This window comes from Liolophura sinensis, chromosome 9 (assembly GCF_032854445.1).
Source record: "Liolophura sinensis isolate JHLJ2023 chromosome 9, CUHK_Ljap_v2, whole genome shotgun sequence".
NCBI lineage: Eukaryota > Metazoa > Mollusca > Polyplacophora > Chitonida > Chitonidae > Liolophura > Liolophura sinensis.
The window spans coordinates 1,434,736-1,458,966 of NC_088303.1; the positions used below are offsets into that span (position 1 = coordinate 1,434,736).

The 24,231-nt window shown below is 33.0% G+C and overlaps 1 protein-coding gene across 2 annotated transcripts in view; it reads left to right on the forward strand.

Moving 5' to 3' along the window:
• The window catches only part of LOC135475246 (protein IMPACT-like), a 49,775-nt gene that overhangs the window by 19,004 nt on the left and 6,540 nt on the right, over window positions 1–24,231 (forward strand). For both annotated transcript variants that reach the window (XM_064755070.1, XM_064755072.1), the window contains 2 exons: window positions 9,793–9,887; window positions 23,630–23,703. In XM_064755070.1, coding sequence (XP_064611140.1) covers window positions 9,793–9,887; window positions 23,630–23,703 — 169 coding nt within the window. The remainder of the gene's footprint in view (window positions 1–9,792; window positions 9,888–23,629; window positions 23,704–24,231) is intronic.

Sequence of the window (24,231 nt, forward strand, 5' to 3'; positions counted from 1 at the left end):
GTTTGGTTGTTTATCTTTCACAGTGTATATCTGCCCAGAGTGTATGTTTGGTTGTTTATCTTTCACATTGTCCATCTGCCCAGAGTGCATGTTTGGTTGTTTGTCTTTCACACTGTTTATCTGCCCAGAGTGTATGTTTGGTTGTTTATCTTTCACAAAGTATGTCTGCCCAGAGTGTATTTTTGGTTGTTTCTCTTTTACAGTGTATACCTGCCCAGAGTGATCGTTTGGTTGTTTATCTTTCACCGTGTATATCTGTCCAGAGTGTATGTTTGGTTGTTTATCTTTCACGGAATATACCTGTCCAGAGTGTATGTTTAGTCATTTATCTTTTACAGTGTATACCTATAAAGAGTGTAAGTTTGGTTGTTTATCTTTCACAGTGTATACATGCCCAGAGTGTATGTTTTGGATGTTTATCTTTCACAGTGTATACCTGCCCAGAGTGTATGTTTGGTTGTTTATCTTTCACAGTGTATACCTGCTCAGAGTGTGTGTTTTGTTTATCTTTCACAGTGTATATCTGCCCTGAGTATATGTTTTGGTTGTTTATCTTTCACTGTGTATATCAACCCAGAGTGCATATTTGGTTGTTTGTCTTTAATAGTGTATACCTGTCCAGAATGTCTGTTTGGTTGTTTATCTTTCACAGTGTATATCTGTCCAGGGTGTATGTTTGGTTGTTTATCTTTCACAGTGTATATCTGCCCAGAGTGTATGTTTGGTTGTTTATCTTTCACAGTGTATATCTGCCCAGAGTGTATGTTTGGTTGTTTATCTTTCACATTGTATATCTGCCCAGAGTGTATGTTTTGGTTGTTTATCTTTCACAGTGTAGGCCTATATCTGCACAGAGTGTATGTTTGGTTGTTTATCTTTCACAGTCTATACCTGCCCAGAGTGTATGTTTGATTGTTTATCTTTTACAGTATATACCTGCCCAAAGTGAATGTTTCTTTGTTTATTTTTCACATTGTGTACCTGTCCTAAGTGTATGTTTTGGTTGTTTATCTTTCACAGTGTATATCTGCCCAAAGTGTATGTTTGGTTGTTTATCTTTCACATTGTATACCTGTCCAGAGTGTATGTTTGGTTGTTTATCTTTCACAGTGTATACCTGTCCAGAGTGTATGTTTGGTTGTTTATCTTTCACAGTGTATGTTTGCCCAGAGAGTAGGTTTGGTTGTTTATCTTTCACAGTGTATACCTGCCCAGAGTGTAGGTTTGGTTGTTTATCTTTCACAGTGTATATCTGTCCAGAGTGTATATTTGGTTGTTTATCTTTCACAGTGTAAACCTGACCAGAGTGTATATTTGGTTGTTTATCTTTCACACTGTATATCTGCCCAAAGTGTATGTTTGGTTGTTTATCTTTCACAGTGTATATCTGCCCAGAGTGTATGTTTGGTTGTTTATCTTTCACATTGTCCATCTGCCCAGAGTGCATGTTTGGTTGTTTGTCTTTCACACTGTTTATCTGCCCAGAGTGTATGTTTGGTTGTTTATCTTTCACAAAGTATGTCTGCCCAGAGTGTATTTTTGGTTGTTTCTCTTTTACAGTGTATACCTGCCCAGAGTGATCGTTTGGTTGTTTATCTTTCACCGTGTATATCTGTCCAGAGTGTATGTTTGGTTGTTTATCTTTCACGGAATATACCTGTCCAGAGTGTATGTTTAGTCATTTATCTTTTACAGTGTATACCTATAAAGAGTGTAAGTTTGGTTGTTTATCTTTCACAGTGTATACATGCCCAGAGTGTATGTTTTGGATGTTTATCTTTCACAGTGTATACCTGCCCAGAGTGTATGTTTGGTTGTTTATCTTTCACAGTGTATACCTGCTCAGAGTGTGTGTTTTGTTTATCTTTCACAGTGTATATCTGCCCTGAGTATATGTTTTGGTTGTTTATCTTTCACTGTGTATATCAACCCAGAGTGCATATTTGGTTGTTTGTCTTTAATAGTGTATACCTGTCCAGAATGTCTGTTTGGTTGTTTATCTTTCACAGTGTATATCTGTCCAGGGTGTATGTTTGGTTGTTTATCTTTCACAGTGTATATCTGCCCAGAGTGTATGTTTGGTTGTTTATCTTTCACAGTGTATATCTGCCCAGAGTGTATGTTAAATTGTTTATCCTTCAGATTGTAAATCTGCCCAGAGTGTATGTTTTGGTTGTTTATCTTTCACAGTGTATATCTGCATCTGCCCAGAGTGTACGTTTGGTTGTTTATCTTTCACATTGTGTATGCACCCAGAATGTATGATTGGTTGTTTATCTTTCACACTGTATACCTGTCCAGAGTGTATGTTTTGTTGTTTATCTTTCACAGTGTATATCTGTCCAGATTGTATTGTTGGTTTTTCATCTTTCACACTGTATATCTGCCCAGAGTGTATGTTTTGGTTGTTTATCTTTCACAGTGTATATCTGTCCAGAGTGTATGTTTTGGTTGTTTATCTTTCACACTGTATATTTGCCCAGAGTGTATGTTTATTTGTTTATTTTTCATAGTGTATATCTGCCCAGAATGTATGTTTGGTTGTTTATCTTTCACATTGTGTATCCGCCCAGAGTGTATGTTTGGTTGTTTATCTTTTAAGGTGTAAATCTGCCCAGAATGTATGTTTGGTTGTTTATCTGACACACTGTATATCTGCCCAAAGTGTATGTTTGGTTGTTTATCTTTCACAGTGTATATCTGTCCAGAGTGTATGTTTGGTTGTTTACCTTTCACAGTGTATATCTGCACATAGTGTATGTTTGGTTGTTTATCTTCCATGGTGTGTACCTGTCCAGAGTGTATGTTTGGTTGATTATCTTCCATGGTGTGTACCTGTCCAGAGTGTATGTTGGTTGTTTATCTTTCACAGTGTATATCTGCACAGAGTGTATGTTTGGTTGTTAATCTTCCATGGTGTGTACCTCTCTAGAGTGTATGATTGGTTGTTTATCTTCCATGGTGTGTACCTGTCTAGAGTGTATGTTTGGTTGTTTATCTTTCACAGTGTATATATGCACAGAGCTTATGTTTGGTTGTTTATCTTCCATGGTGTGTACCTGTCCAGAGTGTATGTTTGGTTGTTTATCTTTCACAGTGTATATCTGCACAGAGTGTATCTTTGGTTGTTTATCTTCCTTGGTGTGTACCTGTCCAGAGCGTATGTTTGATTGTTTATCTTTCACAGTGTATATCTGCACAGAGTGTATGTTTGGTTATTTATCTTCCATGGTGTGTACCTGTCTAGAGTGTATGTTTGGTTGTTTATCTTTCACATTGTGTATATATGCACAGAGTGTACGTTTGGTTGTTTATCTTCCATGGTGTGTATCTGCCCAGAGTGTATGTTTGGTTGTTTATCTTTCACAGTGTATATCTGCACAGAGTGTATGTTTGGTTGTTTATCTTTCACAGTGTATACCTGCCCAGAGTGTATGTTTGGTCGTTTATCCTTCATAGTGTATATCTGCAAAGAGTGTATGTTCGGTTGTTTATCTTCCATGGTGTGTACCTGTCTAGAGTGTATGTTTGGTTGTTTATCTTTCACAGTGTATATCTGTCCAGAGTGTATATTTGGTTGTTTATCTTTCACAGTGTAAACCTGACCAGAGTGTATATTTGGTTGTTTATCTTTTACACTGTATATCTGCCCAAAGTGTATGTTTGGTTGTTTATCTTTCACAGTGTATATCTGCCCAGAGTGTATGTTTGGTTGTTTATCTTTCAAATTGTCCATCTGCCCAGAGTGCATGTTTGGTTGTTTGTCTTTCACACTGTATATCTGCCCAGAGTGTATGTTTGGTTGTTTCTCTTTTACAAAGTATGTCTGCCCAGAGTGTATTTTTGGTTGTTTCTCTTTTACAGTGTATACCTGCCCAGAGTGATCGTTTGGTTGTTTATCTTTCACCGTGTATATCTGTCCAGAGTGTATGTTTGGTTGTTTATCTTTCACAGAATATACCTGTCCAGAGTGTATGTTTAGTCATTTATCTTTTACAGTGTATACCTGTAAAGAGTGTAAGTTTGGTTGTTTATCTTTCACAGTGTAAACATGCCCAGAGTGTATGTTTCATTGTTTATCTTTCACAGTGTATACCTGCCCAGAGTGTATGTTTGGTTGTTTATCTTTCACAGTGTATACCTGCTCAGAGTGTGTGTTTTGGTTATCTTTCACAGTGTATATCTGCCCTGAGTATATGTTTTGGTTGTTTATCTTTCACAGTGTATATCAACCCAGAGTGCATATTTGGTTGTTTGTTTTTAATAGTGTATACCTGTCCAGAATGTATGTTTGGTTGTTTATCTTTCACAGTGTATATCTGTCCAGGGTGTATGTTTGGTTGTTTATCTTTCACAGTGTATATCTGCCCAGAGTGTATGTTTGGTTGTTTATCTTTCACAGTGTATATCTGTCCAGAGTGTATGTTTTGGTTGTTTATCTTTCACAGTGTATACCTGCCCAGAGTGAATGTTTCGTTGTTTGTCTTTCACAGTGTATATCTGCCCAGAGTGTATGTTTGGTTGTTTATCTTTCACATTGTATATCTGCCCAGAGTGTATGTTTTGGTTGTTTATCTTTCACAGTGTAGGCCTATATCTGCACAGATAGTATGTTTGGTTGTTTATCTTTCACAGTGTATACCTGCCCAGAGTGTATGTTTGATTGTTTATCTTTTACAGTGTATACCTGCCTAAAGTGAATGTTTCTTTGTTTTTTTTTCACATTGTGTACCTGTCCTAAGTGTATGTTTTGGTTGTTTATCTTTTACAGTGTATATCTGCCCAAAGTGTATGTTTTGGTTGTTTATCTTTCACATTGTGTATACCTGTCCAGAGTGTATGTTTGGTTGTTTATCTTTCACAGTGTATACCTGTCCAGAATGTATGTTTGGTTCTTTATCTTTCACAGTGTATGTTTGCCCAGAGTGTAGGTTTGGTTGTTTATCTTTCACAGTGTATACCTGCCCAGAGTGTAGGTTTGGTTGTTTATCTTTCACAGTGTATATCTGTCCAGAGTGTATATTTGGTTGTTTATCTTTCACAGTGTAAACCTGACCAGAGTGTATATTTGGTTGTTTATCTTTTACACTGTATATCTGCCCAAAGTGTATGTTTGGTTGTTTATCTTTCACAGTGTATATCTGCCCAGAGTGTATGTTTGGTTGTTTATCTTTCACATTGTCCATCTGCCCAGAGTGCATGTTTGGTTGTTTATCTTTCACACTGTATATCTGCCCAGAGTGTATGTTTGGTTGTTTATCTTTCACAAAGTATGTCTGCCCAGAGTGTATTTTTGGTTGTTTCTCTTTTACAGTGTATACCTGCCCAGAGTGATCGTTTGGTTGTTTATCTTTCACCGTGTATATCTGTCCAGAGTGTATGTTTGGTTGTTTATCTTTCACAGAATATACCTGTCCAGAGTGTATGTTTAGTCATTTATCTTTTACAGTGTATACCTGTAAAGAGTGTAAGTTTGGTTGTTTATCTTTCACAGTGTAAACATGCCCAGAGTGTATGTTTCATTGTTTATCTTTCACAGTGTATACCTGCCCAGAGTGTATGTTTGGTTGTTTATCTTTCACAGTGTATACCTGCTCAGAGTGTGTGTTTTGGTTATCTTTCACAGTGTGTATCTGCCCTGAGTATATGTTTTGGTTGTTTATCTTTCACAGTGTATATCAACCCAGAGTGCGTATTTGGTTGTTTGTCTTTAATAGTGTATACCTGTCCAGAATGTCTGTTTGGTTGTTTATCTTTCACAGTGTATATCTGTCCAGGGTGTATGTTTGGTTGTTTATCTTTCACAGTGTATATCTGCCCAGAGTGTATGTTTGGTTGTTTATCTTTCACAGTGTATATCTGTCCAGAGTGTATGTTTTGGTTGTTTATCTTTCACAGTGTATACCTGCCCAGAGTGTATGTTTGATTGTTTATCTTTTACAGTGTATACCTGCCCAAAGTGAATGTTTCGTTGTTTGTCTTTCACAGTGTATATCTGCCCAGAGTGTATGTTTGGTTGTTTATCTTTCACATTGTATATCTGCCCAGAGTGTATGTTTTGGTTGTTTATCTTTCACAGTGTAGGCCTATATCTGCACAGAGTGTATGTTTGGTTGTTTATCTTTCACAGTGTATACCTGCCCAGAGTGTATGTTTGATTGTTTATCTTTTACAGTGTATACCTGCCCAAAGTGAATGTTTCTTTGTTTATTTTTCACATTGTGTACCTGTCCTAAGTGTATGTTTTGGTTGTTTATCTTTAACAGTGTATATCTGCCCAAAGTGTATGTTTTGGTTGTTTATCTTTCACATTGTGTATACCTGTCCAGAGTGTATGTTTGGTTGTTTATCTTTCACAGTGTATACCTGTCCAGAATGTATGTTTGGTTGTTTATCTTTCACAGTGTATGTTTGCCCAGAGTGTAGGTTTGGTTGTTTATCTTTCACAGTGTATACCTGCCCAGAGTGTAGGTTTGGTTGTTTATCTTTCACAGTGTATATCTGTCCAGAGTGTATATTTGGTTGTTTATCTTTCACAGTGTAAACCTGACCAGAGTGTATATTTGGTTGTTTATCTTTTACACTGTATATCTGCCCAAAGTGTATGTTTGGTTGTTTATCTTTCACAGTGTATATCTGCCCAGAGTGTATGTTTGGTTGTTTATCTTTCACATTGTCCATCTGCCCAGAGTGCATGTTTGGTTGTTTGTCTTTCACAGTGTATATCTGCCCATAGTGTATGTTTGGTTGTTTATCTTTCTCAAAGTATGTCTGCCCCGAGTGTATTTTTGGTTGTTTCTCTTTTACAGTGTATACCTGCCCAGAGTGATCGTTTGGTTGTTTATCTTTCACCGTGTATATCTGTCCAGAGTGTATGTTTGGTTGTTTATCTTTCACGGAATATACCTGTCCAGAGTGTATGTTTAGTCATTTATCTTTTACAGTGTATACCTGTAAAGAGTGTAAGTTTGGTTGTTTATCTTTCACAGTGTATACCTGTCCAGAGTGTATGTTTGGTTGTTTATCTTTCACAGTGTATACCTGCTCAGAGTGTGTGTTTTGTTTATCTTTCACAGTGTATATCTGCCCTGAGTATATGTTTTGGTTGTTTATCTTTCACAGTGTATATCAACCCAGAGTGCATATTTGGTTGTTTGTCTTTAATAGTGTATACCTGTCCAGAATGTCTGTTTGGTTGTTTATCTTTCACAGTGTATGTCTGTCCAGGGTGTATGTTTGGTAGTTTATCTTTCACAGTGTATATCTGCCCAAAGTGTATGTTTGGTTGTTTATCTTTCACAGTGTATATCTGCCCAGAGTGTATGTTAAATTGTTTATCCTTCAGATTGTAAATCTGCCCAGAGTGTATGTTTTGGTTGTTTATCTTTCACAGTGTATATCTGCATCTGCCCAGAGTGTAGGTTTGGTTGTTTATCTTTCACATTGTGTATGCACCCAGAATGTATGATTGGTTGTTTATCTTTCACACTGTATACCTGTCCAGACTGTATGTTTTGTTGTTTATCTTTCACAGTGTATATCTGTCCAGATTGTATTGTTGGTTTTTCATCTTTCACACTGTATATCTGCCCAGAGTGTATATTTTGGTTGTTTATCTTTCACAGTGTATATCTGTCCAGAGTGTATGTTTTGGTTGTTTATCTTTCACACTGTATATTTGCCCAGAGTGTATGTTTATTTGTTTATTTTTCATAGTGTATATCTGCCCAGAATGTATGTTTGGTTGTTTATCTTTCACATTGTGTATCCGCCCAGAGTGTATGTTTGGTTGTTTATCTTTTAAGGTGTAAATCTGCCCAGAATGTATGTTTGGTTGTTTATCTGACACACTGTATATCTGCCCAAAGTGTATGTTTGGTTGTTTATCTTTCACAGTGTATATCTGTCCAGAGTGTATGTTTTGGATGTTTATCTTTCACAGTGTATATCTGTCCAGAGTGTATGTTTTGGATGGTTATCTTTCACAGTGTATGCCTGCCGAGAGTGTATGTTTGGTTGTTTATATTTCACAGTGTATATTTGTCCAGAGTGTATATTTGGTTGTTGATCTTTCACAGTGTAAATCTGCCCAGAATGTATGTTTGGTTGTTTATCTTTCACATTGTTTATCTGCCCTGAGTTTATGATTGGTTGTTTATCTTTCACATTGTTTATCTGCCCTGAGTGTATGATTGGTTGTTTATCTTTCACAGTATATATCTGTCCAGAGTGTATGTTTGGTTGTTTGCCTTTCACAGTGTATACCTGTCCAGAATGTCTGTTTGGTTGTTTATCTTTCACATTGTATATCTGCACAGAGTGTATCTTTGGTTGTTTATCTTCCTTGGTGTGTACCTGTCCAGAGCGTATGTTTGGTTGTTTATCTTTCACATTGTATATCTGCACATAGTGTATGTTTGGTTGTTTATCTTCCTTGGTGTGTACCTGTCCAGAGCGTATGTTTGGTTGTTTATCTTTCACAGTGTATATCTGCACAGAGTGTATCTTTGGTTGTTTATCTTCCATGGTGTGTACCTGTCCAGAGTGTATGTTTGGTTGTTTATCTTCCATGGTGTGTACCTGTCCAGAGTGTATGTTTGGTTGTTTATCTTTCACAGTGTATATATGCACAGAGCGTATGTTTGGTTGTTTATCTTCCATGGTGTGTACCTGTCTAGAGTGTATGTTTGGTTGTTTATCTTTCACAGTGTATATCTGCACAGAGCATATGTTTGGTTGTTTATCTTCCATGGTGTGTACCTGTCTAGAGCGTATGTTTGGTTGTTTATCTTTCACAGTGTATATATGCACAGAGCGTATGTTTGGTTGTTTATCTTCCATGGTGTGTACCTGTCTAGAGTGTATGTTTGGTTGTTTATCTTTCACAGTGTATATATGCACAGAGCGTATGTTTGGTTGTTTATCTTTTACAGTGTATATCTGCACAGAGTGTATGTTTGGTTGTTAATCTTCCATGGTGTGTACCTCTCTAGAGTGTATGATTGGTTGTTTATCTTCCATGGTGTGTACCTGTCTAGAGTGTATGTTTGGTTGTTTATCTTTCACAGTGTATATATGCACAGAGCGTATGTTTGGTTGTTTATCTTCCATGGTGTGTACCTGTCCAGAGTGTATGTTTGGTTGTTTATCTTTCACAGTGTATATCTGCACAGAGTGTATCTTTGGTTGTTTATCTTCCTTGGTGTGTACCTGTCCAGAGCGTATGTTTGGTTGTTTATCTTTCACAGTGTATATCTGCACAGAGTGTATGTTTGGTTGTTTATCTTCCATGGTGTGTACCTGTCTAGAGTGTATGTTTGGTTGTTTATCTTTCACATTGTGTATATATGCACAGAGTGTACGTTTGGTTGTTTATCTTCCATGGTGTGTATCTGCCCAGAGTGTATGTTTGGTTGTTTATCTTTCACATTGTATATCTGCACAGAGTGTATGTTTGGTTGTTTATCTTTCACAGTGTATACCTGCCCAGAGTGTATGTTTGGTCGTTTATCTTTCATAGTGTATATCTGCAAAGAGTGTATGTTCGGTTGTTTATCTTCCAAGGTGTGTACCTGTCTAGAGTGTATGTTTGGTTGTTTGTCTTTAACATTGTGTATATATGCACAGAGTGTATGTTTGGTTGTTTATCTTCCATGGTGTGTACCTGTCCAGAGTGTATGTTTGGTTGTTTATCTTTCACAGTGTATATCTGCACAGAGTGTATGTTTGGTTGTTTATCTTCCATGGTGTGTGTCTGCCCAGAGTGTATGTTTGGTTGTTTATATTTTACAGTGTATACCTGCCCAGAGATAAAACATGGAGAACCACTTTCAGACAGGAAGAGTAAATTCATGGCCCATTTAGCTCCTGTTATCCATGTTTCTCAGGTGAGCTCTTCAATCCTTGAATTGTGTGTGTTGAACATAGTACTTCCAGGCTACTGATTCAGACTGTTCATATTGAACATTCTGGACATATGACTCAAGTATGACTCTAAACGTCTAAAGGTGTATGGCTCTAACTGATCATGTTGAGCAGATACATCCAGGTGTATGACTCAAACTGTTCATGTTTAGCAGATACATCCAGGTGTATGGCTCAAACTGATAATGTTGAGCAAGTACATTCAGGTGTATGGCTCAAACTTTTCATGTTGAGCAGATACATCCAGTTGTATGGCTGAAACTGTTCATGTTCAGCATATACGTCCAGGTGCATTACTCAAACTGTTCATGTTGAGCAGACATCCAGGTGTATGACTCAAACTGTTCATGTTGAGCAGATACATCCAGGTGCATTACTCAAACTGTTCATGTTGAGCACACATCCAGGTGTATGACTCAAAGTGTTTATGTTGAGCATATACATCCAGGTGCATTACTCAAACTGACTCAAACTGTTCATGTTGAGCAGATACATCCAGGTCTATGGCTCAAACTGTTTATGTTGAGCAGATACATTCAGGTGTATGGCTCAATCTGGTCATGTTGAGCAGATTCATCCAGGTGTATGGCTGAAACTGTTATTGTTGAGCAGGCATCTAGGTGTATGACTCAATCTGTTCATGTTGAGCAGATACATCCAGGTGTATGGCTCAAACTGTTCATGTTGAGCAGATTCATCCAGGTGTATGACTTAAACTGTTCATATTGAGCACACATCCAGATGTATGACTCAAACTGTTTATGTTGAGCATATACATCCAGGTGCATTACTCAAACTGACTCAAACTGTTCATGTTAAGCAGATACATCCAGGTGTATGGCTCAAACTGTTCATGTTGAGCAAATACATCCAGGCGTATGGCTCAAACTGTTTATGTTGAGCAGACTCATCCAGGTGTATGAGGCAACATATGCATGTTAATCAGATGCCTCTCAGCTTATGACTAAACATCTTCATATTAATTAGTTTCCTCATATTAATTTAGTTTGTGACTCAACATGTTTCTGTTAATTTTAATCCGATACCTCTGGACCTGTGACTGAAAATGTTCATTTTAATCAGATACCTCTGGACCTGTGACTGAAAATGTTCATTTTAATCAGATACCTCTAAGATTATGACTGAAAATGTTCATTTCAATCAGATACCTCTGGCCTGTGACTGAAAATGTTCATTTTAATCAAATACCTTTAGACTTGTGATTGAAAATGTTCATTTTAATCAGATACCACTAAGCTTATGACTGAAAATGTTCGTTTTAATTAGATACCTCTGGACCTGTGACTGAAAATGTTCATTTTAATCAGATACATTAGACTTGTGACTGAAAATGTTCATTTTAATCAGATACATTAGACTTGTGATTGAAAATGTTCATTTTAATCAGATACCTCTGGCCTGTGACTGAAAATGTTCATTTTAATCAGATACCTCTGGACCTGTTACTAAAAATGTTCATTTTAATCAGATACCTTTAGACTTGTGATTGAAAATGTTCATTTTAATCAGATACCTCTGGCCTGTGACTGAAAATCTTCATTTTAATCAGATACCTCTGGACCTGTGATTGAAAATGTTCATTTTAATCAGATACCTCTGGACCTGTGACTGAAAATGTTCATTTTAATCAGATACATTAGACTTGTGATTGAAAATGTTTATTTTAATCAGATACCTCTGGACCTGTGACTGAAAATGTTCATTTTAATCAGATACCTCTGGACCTGTGACTGAAAATGTTCATTTTAATCAGATACATTAGACTTGTGATTGAAAATGTTCATTTTAATCAGATACATTAGACTTGTGATTGAAAATGTTCATTTTAATCAGATACCTTTAGACTTGTGATTGAAAATGTTCATTTTAATCAGATACATTAGACTTGTGATTGAAAATGTTCAGTTTAATCAGATACCTCTGGATCTATGACTGAAAATGTTCATTTTAATCAGATACCTCTGGCCTGTGATTGAAAATGTTCATTTTAATCAGATACCTTTAGACTTTTGATTGGAAATGTTCATTTTAATCAGATACGTCTGGACCTGTGACTAAAAATGTTCATTTTAATCAGATACGTCTGGACCTGTGACTAAAAATGTTCATTTGAATCAGATACATTAGACTTGTGACTGAAAATGTTCATTTTAATCAGATACATTAGACTTGTGATTGAAAATGTTCATTTTAATCAGATACCTTTACACTTGTGATTGAAAATGTTCATTTTAATCAGATACATTAGACTTGTGATTGAAAATGTTCATTTTAATCAGATACATTAGACTTGTGATTGAAAATGTTCATTTTAATCAGATACCTCTAAGATTATGACTGAAAATGTTCATTTCAATCAGATACCTCTGGCCTGTGACTGAAAATGTTCATTTTAATCAAATACCTTTAGACTTGTGATTGAAAATGTTCATTTTAATCAGATACCACTAAGCTTATGACTGAAAATGTTCGTTTTAATTAGATACCTCTGGACCTGTGACTGAAAATGTTCATTTTAATCAGATACATTAGACTTGTGACTGAAAATGTTCATTTTAATCAGATACATTAGACTTGTGATTAAAAATGTTGATTTTAATCAGATACTTCTGGACCTGTGACTGAAAATGTTCATTTTAATCAGATACCTTTAGACTTGTGATTGAAAATGTTCATTTTAATCAGATACCTCTGGCCTGTGACTGAAAATGTTCATTTTAATCAGATGCCTCTAGACCTGTGACTAAAAATGTTCATTTTAATCAGATACCTTTAGACTTGTGATTGAAAATGTTCATTTTAATCAGATACCTCTGGCCTGTGACTGAAAATGTTCATTTTAATCAGATACCTCTGGACCTGTGATTGAAAATGTTCATTTTAATCAGATACCTCTGGACCTGTGACTGAAAATGTTCATTTTAATCAGATACATTAGACTTGTGATTGAAAATGTTTATTTTAATCAGATACCTCTGGACCTGTGACTGAAAATGTTCATTTTAATCAGATACCTCTGGACCTGTGACTGAAAATGTTCATTTTAATCAGATACATTAGACTTGTGATTGAAAATGTTCATTTTAATCAGATACATTAGACTTGTGATTGAAAATGTTCATTTTAATCAGATACATTAGACTTGTGATTGAAAATGTTCAGTTTAATCAGATACCTCTGGATCTATGACTGAAAATGTTCATTTTAATCAGATACCTCTGGCCTGTGATTGAAAATGTTCATTTTAATCAGATACCTTTAGACTTTTGATTGGAAATGTTCATTTTAATCAGATACGTCTGGACCTGTGACTCATTTTAATCAGATACATTAGACTTGTGATTGGAAATGTTCAGTTTAATCAGATACCTCTGGATCTATGACTGAAAATGTTCATTTTAATCAGATACCTCTGGCCTGTGATTGAAAATGTTCATTTTAATCAGATACCTTTAGACTTTTGATTGGAAATGTTCATTTTAATCAGATACGTCTGGACCTGTGACTAAAAATGTTCATTTTAATCAGATACGTCTGGACCTGTGACTAAAAATGTTCATTTTAATCAGATACCTCTGGACCTATGACTAAAAATGTTCATTTGAATCAGATACATTAGACTTGTGACTGAAAATGTTCATTTTAATCAGATACCACTAAGCTTATGACTGAAAATGTTCATTTTAATCAGATACATTAAACTTATGATTGAAAATGTTCATTTTAATCAGATACTTCTGGACCTATGACTGAAAATGTTCATTTTAATCAAATACCTTTAGACTTGTGATTGAAAATGTTCATTTTAATCAGATACCTTTAGACTTGTGATTGAAAATGTTCATTTGAATCAGATACCTTTACACTTGTGATTGAAAATGTTCATTTTAATCAGATACCTCTGGACCTGTGAATGAAAATGTTCATTTTAATCAGATACATTAGACTTGTGACTGAAAATGTTCATTTTAATCAGATACATTAGACTTGTGACTGAAAATGTTCATTTTAATCAGATACATTAGACTTGTGACTGAAAATGTTCATTTTAATCAGATACATTAGACTTGTGATTGAAAATGTTCATTTTAATCAGATACCTTTAGACTTATGATTGAAAATGTTCATTTTAATCAGATACATTAGACTTGTGATTGAAAATGTTCATTTTAATCAAATACCTTTAGACTTGTGACCGAAAATGTTCGTTTTAATCAGATACCTTTAGACTTGTGATTGAAAATGTTCATTTTAATCAGATACCTTTAGACTTGTGATTGAAAATGTTCATTTTAATCAGATACATTAGACTTGTGACCGAAAATGTTCATTTTAATCAGATACCTTTAGACTTGTGATTGAAAATGTTCATTTTAATCAGATACATTAGACTTGTGATTGAAAATGTTCATTTTAATCAGATACCTCTGGCCTGTGATTGAAAATGTTCATTTTAATCAGATACATTAGACTTGTGATTGAAAATGTTCATTTTAATCAGATACATTAGACTTGTGATTGAAAATGTTCATTTTAATCAAATACCTTTAGACTTGTGATTGAAAATGTTTATTTTAATCAGATACCTTTAGACTTGTGATTGAAAATGTTCATTTTAATCAGATACCTTTAGACTTGTGATTGAAAATGTTCATTTTAATCAGATACCTCTGGCCTGTGATTGAAAATGTTCATTTTAATCAGATACATTAGACTTGTGACTGAAAATGTTTATTTTAATCAGATACATTAGACTTGTGATTGAAAATGTTCATTTTAATCAGATACATTAGACTTGTGATTGAAAATGTTCATTTTAATCAGATACCTTTAGACTTATGATTGAAAATGTTCATTTTAATCAGATACATTAGACTTATGATTAAAAATGTTGATTTTAATCAGATACTTCTGGACCTGTGACTGAAAATGTTCATTTTAATCAGATACCACTAGGCTTATGGCAGAAAATGTTCATTTTAATCAGATACCTTTAGACTTGTGATTGAAAATGTTCATTTTAATCAGATACCTCTGGCCTGTGACTGAAAATGTTCATTTTAATCAGATACCTCTCGACCTGTGACTAAAAATGTTCATTTTAATCAGATACCTTTAGACTTGTGATTGAAAATGTTCATTTTAATCAGATACCTCTGGCCTGTGACTGAAAATGTTCATTTTAATCAGATACCTCTGGACCTGTGATTGAAAATGTTCATTTTAATCAGATACCTCTGGATCTGTGACTAAAAATGTTCATTTTAATCAGATACATTAGACTTGTGATTGAAAATGTTCATTTTAATCAGATACATTAGACTTGTGATTGAAAATGTTCATTTTAATCAGATACATTAGACTTGTGATTGAAAATGTTCAGTTTAATCAGATACCTCTGGATCTATGACTGAAAATGTTCATTTTAATCAGATACCTCTGGCCTGTGATTGAAAATGTTCATTTTAATCAGATACCTTTAGACTTTTGATTGGAAATGTTCATTTTAATCAGATACGTCTGGACCTGTGACTCATTTTAATCAGATACATTAGACTTGTGATTGGAAATGTTCAGTTTAATCAGATACCTCTGGATCTATGACTGAAAATGTTCATTTTAATCAGATACCTCTGGCCTGTGATTGAAAATGTTCATTTTAATCAGATACCTTTAGACTTTTGATTGGAAATGTTCATTTTAATCAGATACGTCTGGACCTGTGACTCATTTTAATCAGATACATTAGACTTGTGATTGGAAATGTTCAGTTTAATCAGATACCTCTGGATCTATGACTGAAAATGTTCATTTTAATCAGATACCTCTGGCCTGTGATTGAAAATGTTCATTTTAATCAGATACCTTTAGACTTTTGATTGGAAATGTTCATTTTAATCAGATACGTCTGGACCTGTGACTAAAAATGTTCATTTTAATCAGATACCTCTGGACCTATGACTAAAAATGTTCATTTGAATCAGATACATTAGACTTGTGACTGAAAATGTTCATTTTAATCAGATACCACTAAGCTTATGACTGAAAATGTTCATTTTAATCAGATACATTAAACTTATGATTGAAAATGTTCATTTTAATCAGATACTTCTGGACCTATGACTGAAAATGTTCATTTTAATCAAATACCTTTAGACTTGTGATTGAAAATGTTCATTTTAATCAGATACCTTTACACTTGTGATTGAAAATGTTCATTTTAATCAGATACCTTTAGACTTATGATTGAAAATGTTCATTTTAATCAGATACATTAGACTTATGATTAAAAATGTTGATTTTAATCAGATACTTCTGGACCTGTGACTGAAAATGTTCATTTTAATCAGATACCACTAGGCTTATGGCAGAAAATGTTCATTTTAATCAGATACCTTTAGACTTGTGATTGAAAATGTTCATTTTAATCAGATACCTCTGGCCTGTGACTGAAAATGTTCATTTTAATCAGATGCCTCTGGACCTGTGACTAAAAATGTTCATTTTAATCAGATACCTTTAGACTTGTGATTGAAAATGTTCATTTTAATCAGATACCTCTGGCCTGTGACTGAAAATGTTCATTTTAATCAGATACCTCTGGACCTGTGATTGAAAATGTTCATTTTAATCAGATACCTCTGGACCTGTGACTGAAAATGTTCATTTTAATCAGATACATTAGACTTGTGATTGAAAATGTTTATTTTAATCAGATACCTCTGGACCTGTGACTGAAAATGTTCATTTTAATCAGATACCTCTGGACCTGTGACTGAAAATGTTCATTTTAATCAGATACATTAGACTTGTGATTGAAAATGTTCAATTTAATCAGATACATTAGACTTGTGATTGAAAATGTTCAGTTTAATCAGATACCTCTGGATCTATGACTGAAAATGTTCATTTTAATCAGATACCTCTGGCCTGTGATTGAAAATGTTCATTTTAATCAGATACCTTTAGACTTTTGATTGGAAATGTTCATTTTAATCAGATACGTCTGGACCTGTGACTCATTTTAATCAGATACATTAGACTTGTGATTGGAAATGTTCAGTTTAATCAGATACCTCTGGATCTATGACTGAAAATGTTCATTTTAATCAGATACCTCTGGCCTGTGATTGAAAATGTTCATTTTAATCAGATACCTTTAGACTTTTGATTGGAAATGTTCATTTTAATCAGATACGTCTTGACCTGTGACTAAAAATGTTCATTTTAATCAGATACCTCTGGACCTATGACTAAAAATGTTCATTTGAATCAGATACATTAGACTTGTGACTGAAAATGTTCATTTTAATCAGATACCACTAAGCTTATGACTGAAAATGTTCATTTTAATCAGATACATTAAACTTATGATTGAAAATGTTCATTTTAATCAGATACTTCTGGACCTATGACTGAAAATGTTCATTTTAATCAAATACCTTTAGACTTGTGATTGAAAATGTTCATTTTAATCAGATACCTTTAGACTTGTGATTGAAAATGTTCATTTGAATCAGATACCTTTACACTTGTGATTGAAAATGTTCATTTTAATCAGATACCTCTGGACCTGTGAATGAAAATGTTCATTTTAATCAGATACATTAGACTTGTGACTGAAAATGTTCATTTTAATCAGATACATTAGACTTGTGACTGAAAATGTTCATTTTAATCAGATACATTAGACTTGTGACTGAAAATGTTCATTTTAATCAGATACATTAGACTTGTGATTGAAAATGTTCATTTTAATCAGATACCTTTAGACTTATGATTGAAAATGTTCATTTTAATCAGATACATTAGACTTGTGATTGAAAATGTTCATTTTAATCAAATACCTTTAGACTTGTGACCGAAAATGTTCATTTTAATCAGATACCTTTAGACTTGTGATTGAAAATGTTCATTTTAATCAGATACCTTTAGACTTGTGATTGAAAATGTTCATTTTAATCAGATACATTAGACTTGTGACCGAAAATGTTCATTTTAATCAGATACCTTTAGACTTGTGATTGAAAATGTTCATTTTAATCAGATACATTAGACTTGTGATTGAAAATGTTCATTTTAATCAGATACCTCTGGCCTGTGATTGAAAATGTTCATTTTAATCAGATACATTAGACTTGTGATTGAAAATGTTCATTTTAATCAGATACATTAGACTTGTGATTGAAAATGTTCATTTTAATCAAATACCTTTAGACTTGTGATTGAAAATGTTTATTTTAATCAGATACCTTTAGACTTGTGATTGAAAATGTTCATTTTAATCAGATACCTTTAGACTTGTGATTGAAAATGTTCATTTTAATCAGATACCTCTGGCCTGTGATTGAAAATGTTCATTTTAATCAGATACATTAGACTTGTGACTGAAAATGTTTATTTTAATCAGATACATTAGACTTGTGACTGAAAATGTTCATTTTAATCAGATACATTAGACTTGTGATTGAAAATGTTCAATTTAATCAGATACCTCTGGACCTGTGACTGAAAATGTTCATTTTAATCAGATACCTTTAGACTTTTGATTGAAAATGTTCATTTTAATCAGATACATTAGACTTGTGATTGAAAATGTTCATTTTAATCAGATACATTAGACTTGTGATTGAAAATGTTCATTTTAATCAGATACATTAGACTTGTGATTGAAAATGTTCATTTTAATCAGATACATTAGACTTGTGATTGAAAATGTTCATTTTAATCAGATACCTTTAGACTTATGATTGAAAATGTTCATTTTAATCAGATACATTAGACTTGTGATTGAAAATGTTCATTTGAATCAGATACCTTTAGACTTGTGACTGAAAATGTTCATTTTAATCAGATACATTAGACTTGTGATTGAAAATGTTCATTTTAATCAAATACCTTTAGACTTGTGACTGAAAATGTTCATTTTAATCAGATACATTAGACTTGTGACTGAAAATGTTCATTTTAATCAAATACCTTTAGGCCTGTGATTGAAAATGTTCATTTTAATCAGATACCTTTAGACTTTTGATTGAAAATGTTCATTTTAATCAGATACCTCTGGACCTGTGATTGAAAATGTTCATTTTAATCAGATACCTTTAGACTTTTGATTGAAAATGTTCATTTTAATCAGATACATTAGACTTGTGATTGAAAATGTTCATTTTAATCAGATACCTCTGGCCTGTGATTGAAAATGTTCATTTTAATCAGATACCTTTAGACTTTTGATTGAAAATGTTCATTTTAATCAGATACGTCTGGACCTGTGACTAAAAATGTTCGTTTTAATCAGATACCTCTGGACCTATGACTAAAAATGTTCATTTTAATCAGATACATTAGACTTGTGATTGAAAATGTTCATTTGAATCAGATACCTTTAGACTTGTGACTGAAAATGTTCATTTTAATCAGATACATTAGACTTGTGATTGAAAATGTTCATTTTAATCAAATACTTTTAGACTTGTGACTGAAAATGTTCATTTTAATCAGATACATTAGACTTGTGACTGAAAATGTTCATTTTAATCAAATACCTTTAGACTTGTGATTGAAAATGTTCATTTTAATCAGATACATTAGACTTGTGATTGAAAATGTTCATTTTAATCAGATACATTAGACTTGTGATTGAAAATGTTCATTTTAATCAGATACCTCTGGACCTGTGATTGAAAATGTTCATTTTAATCAGATACCTTTAGACTTTTGATTGAAAATGTTCATTTTAATCAGATACATTAGACTTGTGATTGAAAATGTTCAGTTTAATCAGATACCTCTGGACCTGTGACTGAAAATGTTCATTTTAATCAGATACCTTTAGACTTTTGATTGAAAATGTTCATTTTAATCAGATACATTAGACTTGTGATTGAAAATGTTCATTTTAATCAGATACCTTTAGACTTGTGATTGAAAATGTTCATTTTAATCAGATACATTAGACTTGTGATTGAAAATGTTGATTTTATTCAGATACCTCTGGCCTGTGATTGAAAATGTTCATTTGAATCAGATACCTTTAGACTTTTGATTGAAAATGTTCATTTTAATCAGATACGTCTGGACCTGTGACTAAAAATGTTCATTTTAATCAGATACGTCTGGACCTATGACTAAAAATATTCATTTGAATCAGATACATTAGACCTGTGACTGAAAATGTTCATTTTAATCAGATACCTTTAGACTTGTGATTGAAAATGTTCATTTTAATCAGATACCTCTGGACCTGTGATTGAAAATGTTCATTTTAATCAGATACCTCTGGACCTGTGACTGAAAATGTTCATTTTATTCAGATACATTAGACTTGTGATTGAAAATGTTTATTTTAATCAGATACCTCTGGACCTGTGACTGAAAATGTTCATTTTAATCAGATACCTCTGGACCTGTGACTGAAAATGTTCATTTTAATCAGATACATTAGACTTGTGATTGAAAATGTTCATTTTAATCAGATACATTAGACTTGTGATTGAAAATGTTCATTTTAATCAGATACATTAGACTTGTGATTGAAAATGTTCAGTTTAATCAGATACCTCTGGATCTATGACTGAAAATGTTCATTTTAATCAGATACCTCTGGCCTGTGATTGAAAATGTTCATTTTAATCAGATACCTTTAGACTTTTGATTGGAAATGTTCATTTTAATCAGATACATCTGGACCTGTGACTCATTTTAATCAGATACATTAGACTTGTGATTGAAAATGTTCAGTTTAATCAGATACCTGTGGATCTATGACTGAAAATGTTCATTTTAATCAGATACCTCTGGCCTGTGATTGAAAATGTTCATTTTAATCAGATACCTTTAGACTTTTGATTGGAAATGTTCATTTTAATCAGATACGTCTGGACCTGTGACTAAAAATGTTCATTTTAATCAGATACCTCTGGACCTATGACTAAAAATGTTCATTTGAATCAGATACATTAGACTTGTGACTGAAAATGTTCATTTTAATCAGATACCACTAAGCTTATGACTGAAAATGTTCATTTTAATCAGATACATTAAACTTATGATTGAAAATGTTCATTTTAATCAGATACTTCTGGACCTATGACTGAAAATGTTCATTTTAATCAAATACCTTTAGACTTGTGATTGAAAATGTTCATTTTAATCAGATACCTTTAGACTTGTGATTGAAAATGTTCATTTGAATCAGATACCTTTACACTTGTGATTGAAAATGTTCATTTTAATCAGATACCTCTGGACCTGTGAATGAAAATGTTCATTTTAATCAGATACATTAGACTTGTGACTGAAAATGTTCATTTTAATTGGATACATTAGACTTGTGATTGAAAATGTTCATTTTAATCAGATACATTAGACTTGTGATTGAAAATGTTTATTTTAATCAGATACATTAGACTTGTGATTGAAAATGTTCATTTTAATCAGATACCTTTAGACTTATGATTGAAAATGTTCATTTTAATCAGATACATTAGACTTGTGATTGAAAATGTTCATTTTAATCAAATACCTTTAGACTTGTGACCGAAAATGTTCATTTTAATCAGATACCTTTAGACTTGTGATTGAAAATGTTCATTTTAATCAGATACCTTTAGACTTGTGATTGAAAATGTTCATTTTAATCAGATACATTAGACTTGTGACCGAAAATGTTCATTTTAATCAGATACCTTTAGACTTGTGATTGAAAATGTTCATTTTAATCAGATACCTTTAGACTTGTGATTGAAAATGTTCATTTTAATCAGATACATTAGACTTGTGATTGAAAATGTTCATTTTAATCAGATACCTCTGGCCTGTGATTGAAAATGTTCATTTTAATCAGATACATTAGACTTGTGATTGAAAATGTTCATTTTAATCAGATACATTAGACTTGTGATTGAAAATGTTCATTTTAATCAAATACCTTTAGACTTGTGATTGAAAATGTTTATTTTAATCAGATACCTTTAGACTTGTGATTGAAAATGTTCATTTTAATCAGATACCTTTAGACTTGTGATTGAAAATGTTCATTTTAATCAGATACCTCTGGCCTGTGATTGAAAATGTTCATTTTAATCAGATACATTAGACTTGTGACTGAAAATGTTTATTTTAATCAGATACATTAGACTTGTGATTGAAAATGTTCATTTTAATCAGATACCTCTGGACCTGTGACTGAAAATGTTCATTTTAATCAGATACCTTTAGACTTTTGATTGAAAATGTTCATTTTAATCAGATACATTAGACTTGTGATTGAAAATGTTCAATTTAATCAGATACATTAGACTTGTGATTGAAAATGTTCATTTTAATCAGATACATTAGACTTGTGATTGAAAATGTTCATTTTAATCATATACATTAGACTTTTGATTGAAAATGTTCATTTTAATCAGATACCTTTAGACTTATGATTGAAAATGTTCATTTTAATCAGATACATTAGACTTGTGATTGAAAATGTTCATTTTAATCAGATACCTTTAGACTTGTGACTGAAAATGTTCATTTTAATCAGATACATTAGACTTGTGATTGAAAATGTTCATTTTAATCAAATACCTTTAGACTTGTGACTGAAAATGTTCATTTTAATCAGATACATTAGACTTGTGACTGAAAATGTTCATTTTAATCAAATACCTTTAGACTTGTGATTGAAAATGTTCATTTTAATCAGATACATTAGACTTGTGATTGAAAATGTTCATTTTAATCAGATACATTAGACTTGTGATTGAAAATGTTCATTTTAATCAGATACCTCTGGACCTGTGATTGAAAATGTTCATTTTAATCAGATACCTTTAGACTTTTGATTGAAAATGTTCATTTTAATCAGATACATTAGACTTGTGATTGAAAATGTTCATTTTAATCAGATACATTAGACTTGTGATTGAAAATGTTCATTTTAATCAGATACCTCTGGCCTGTGATTGAAAATGTTCATTTTAATCAGATACCTTTAGACTTTTGATTGAAAATGTTCATTTTAATCAGATACGTCTGGACCTGTGACTAAAAATGTTCGTTTTAATCAGATACCTCTGGACCTATGACTAAAAATGTTCATTTTAATCAGATACATTAGACTTGTGATTGAAAATGTTCATTTGAATCAGATACCTTTAGACTTGTGACTGAAAATGTTCATTTTAATCAGATACATTAGACTTGTGATTGAAAATGTTCATTTTAATCAAATACCTTTAGACTTGTGACTGAAAATGTTCATTTTAATCAGATACATTAGACTTGTGACTGAAAATGTTCATTTTAATCAGATACTTCTAAACTTATGTCTGAACATGTTTATTTTATTCAGATACCTGTAAGCTTATGACTGAAAATGTCCATTTTAATCAGATTACTCCGTGCTATTAATATAAGCTGAGCTTCTTAGGTCAATCTATTTTACATGTGTCCACCCTAAAGATTGTGTAAAGAAGACTTTCATTTGAACACTGGATGGAGAATATTACTTTAAGCTCACATACATATGTATAATTTATGTGCTTTATTTTCTTGCCATGCAACATGAGTAGAAGACCATTTGTAATGTTGCTTCTATGTGCGTGATCTTTGTATTAAAGGCCAAAAGAAAACCTAGATACTGCATTATGAACATCAGATATATGTTATGTTGTATTGATGTTTTCCTCAGGTGAAGATCGTGTTGGACAAACTAAAGGAGGATAGAAAAATTGCAGCTGCGACACATAACATCTTTGCTTATCGGTAAGTAGTAATCTTGGCAATTTGAGCGTTTAATGTTCAGGTACCCTTTCTATAAAAGGTAGATGGATAATGAAGTAGAAGAGGAGTGGAAAAACTGATGTATCAGAACTGTTGTGTCCGGTAGTTCAAGCCTTTCTCATGATGAGGTTTCAAACCAAATTTAGTTTTTTAAAGTTAAAGGGTTAAATAATTGTACACTGTACATGTACAGTCATTCCCAAAAGTTAATAACTTTATTGTTATAAAGTGACAGTATAGTCAGCCACAAAGCAGTACTAAAAGCTGTAAACGTCCTCTGAGAGGACATTTGGCTAAAGTGCTTGCCTCTCTCCAGTCATGGCTGAATCAAGGAGGTCGCTTGCTCAAGTTATCCATGGGTTGTGTAAGTTCTGGTGTATGACAGGAGTTGGTGAATAGAGGTAGTTTATTTGTGCGTCTCCAGATTCCTACTGTTATAATCGTCATCACCCTCAGATAAATGAAAAATTATTCAGTACATTAAATATCAGTCAGATTATACATTGTAGG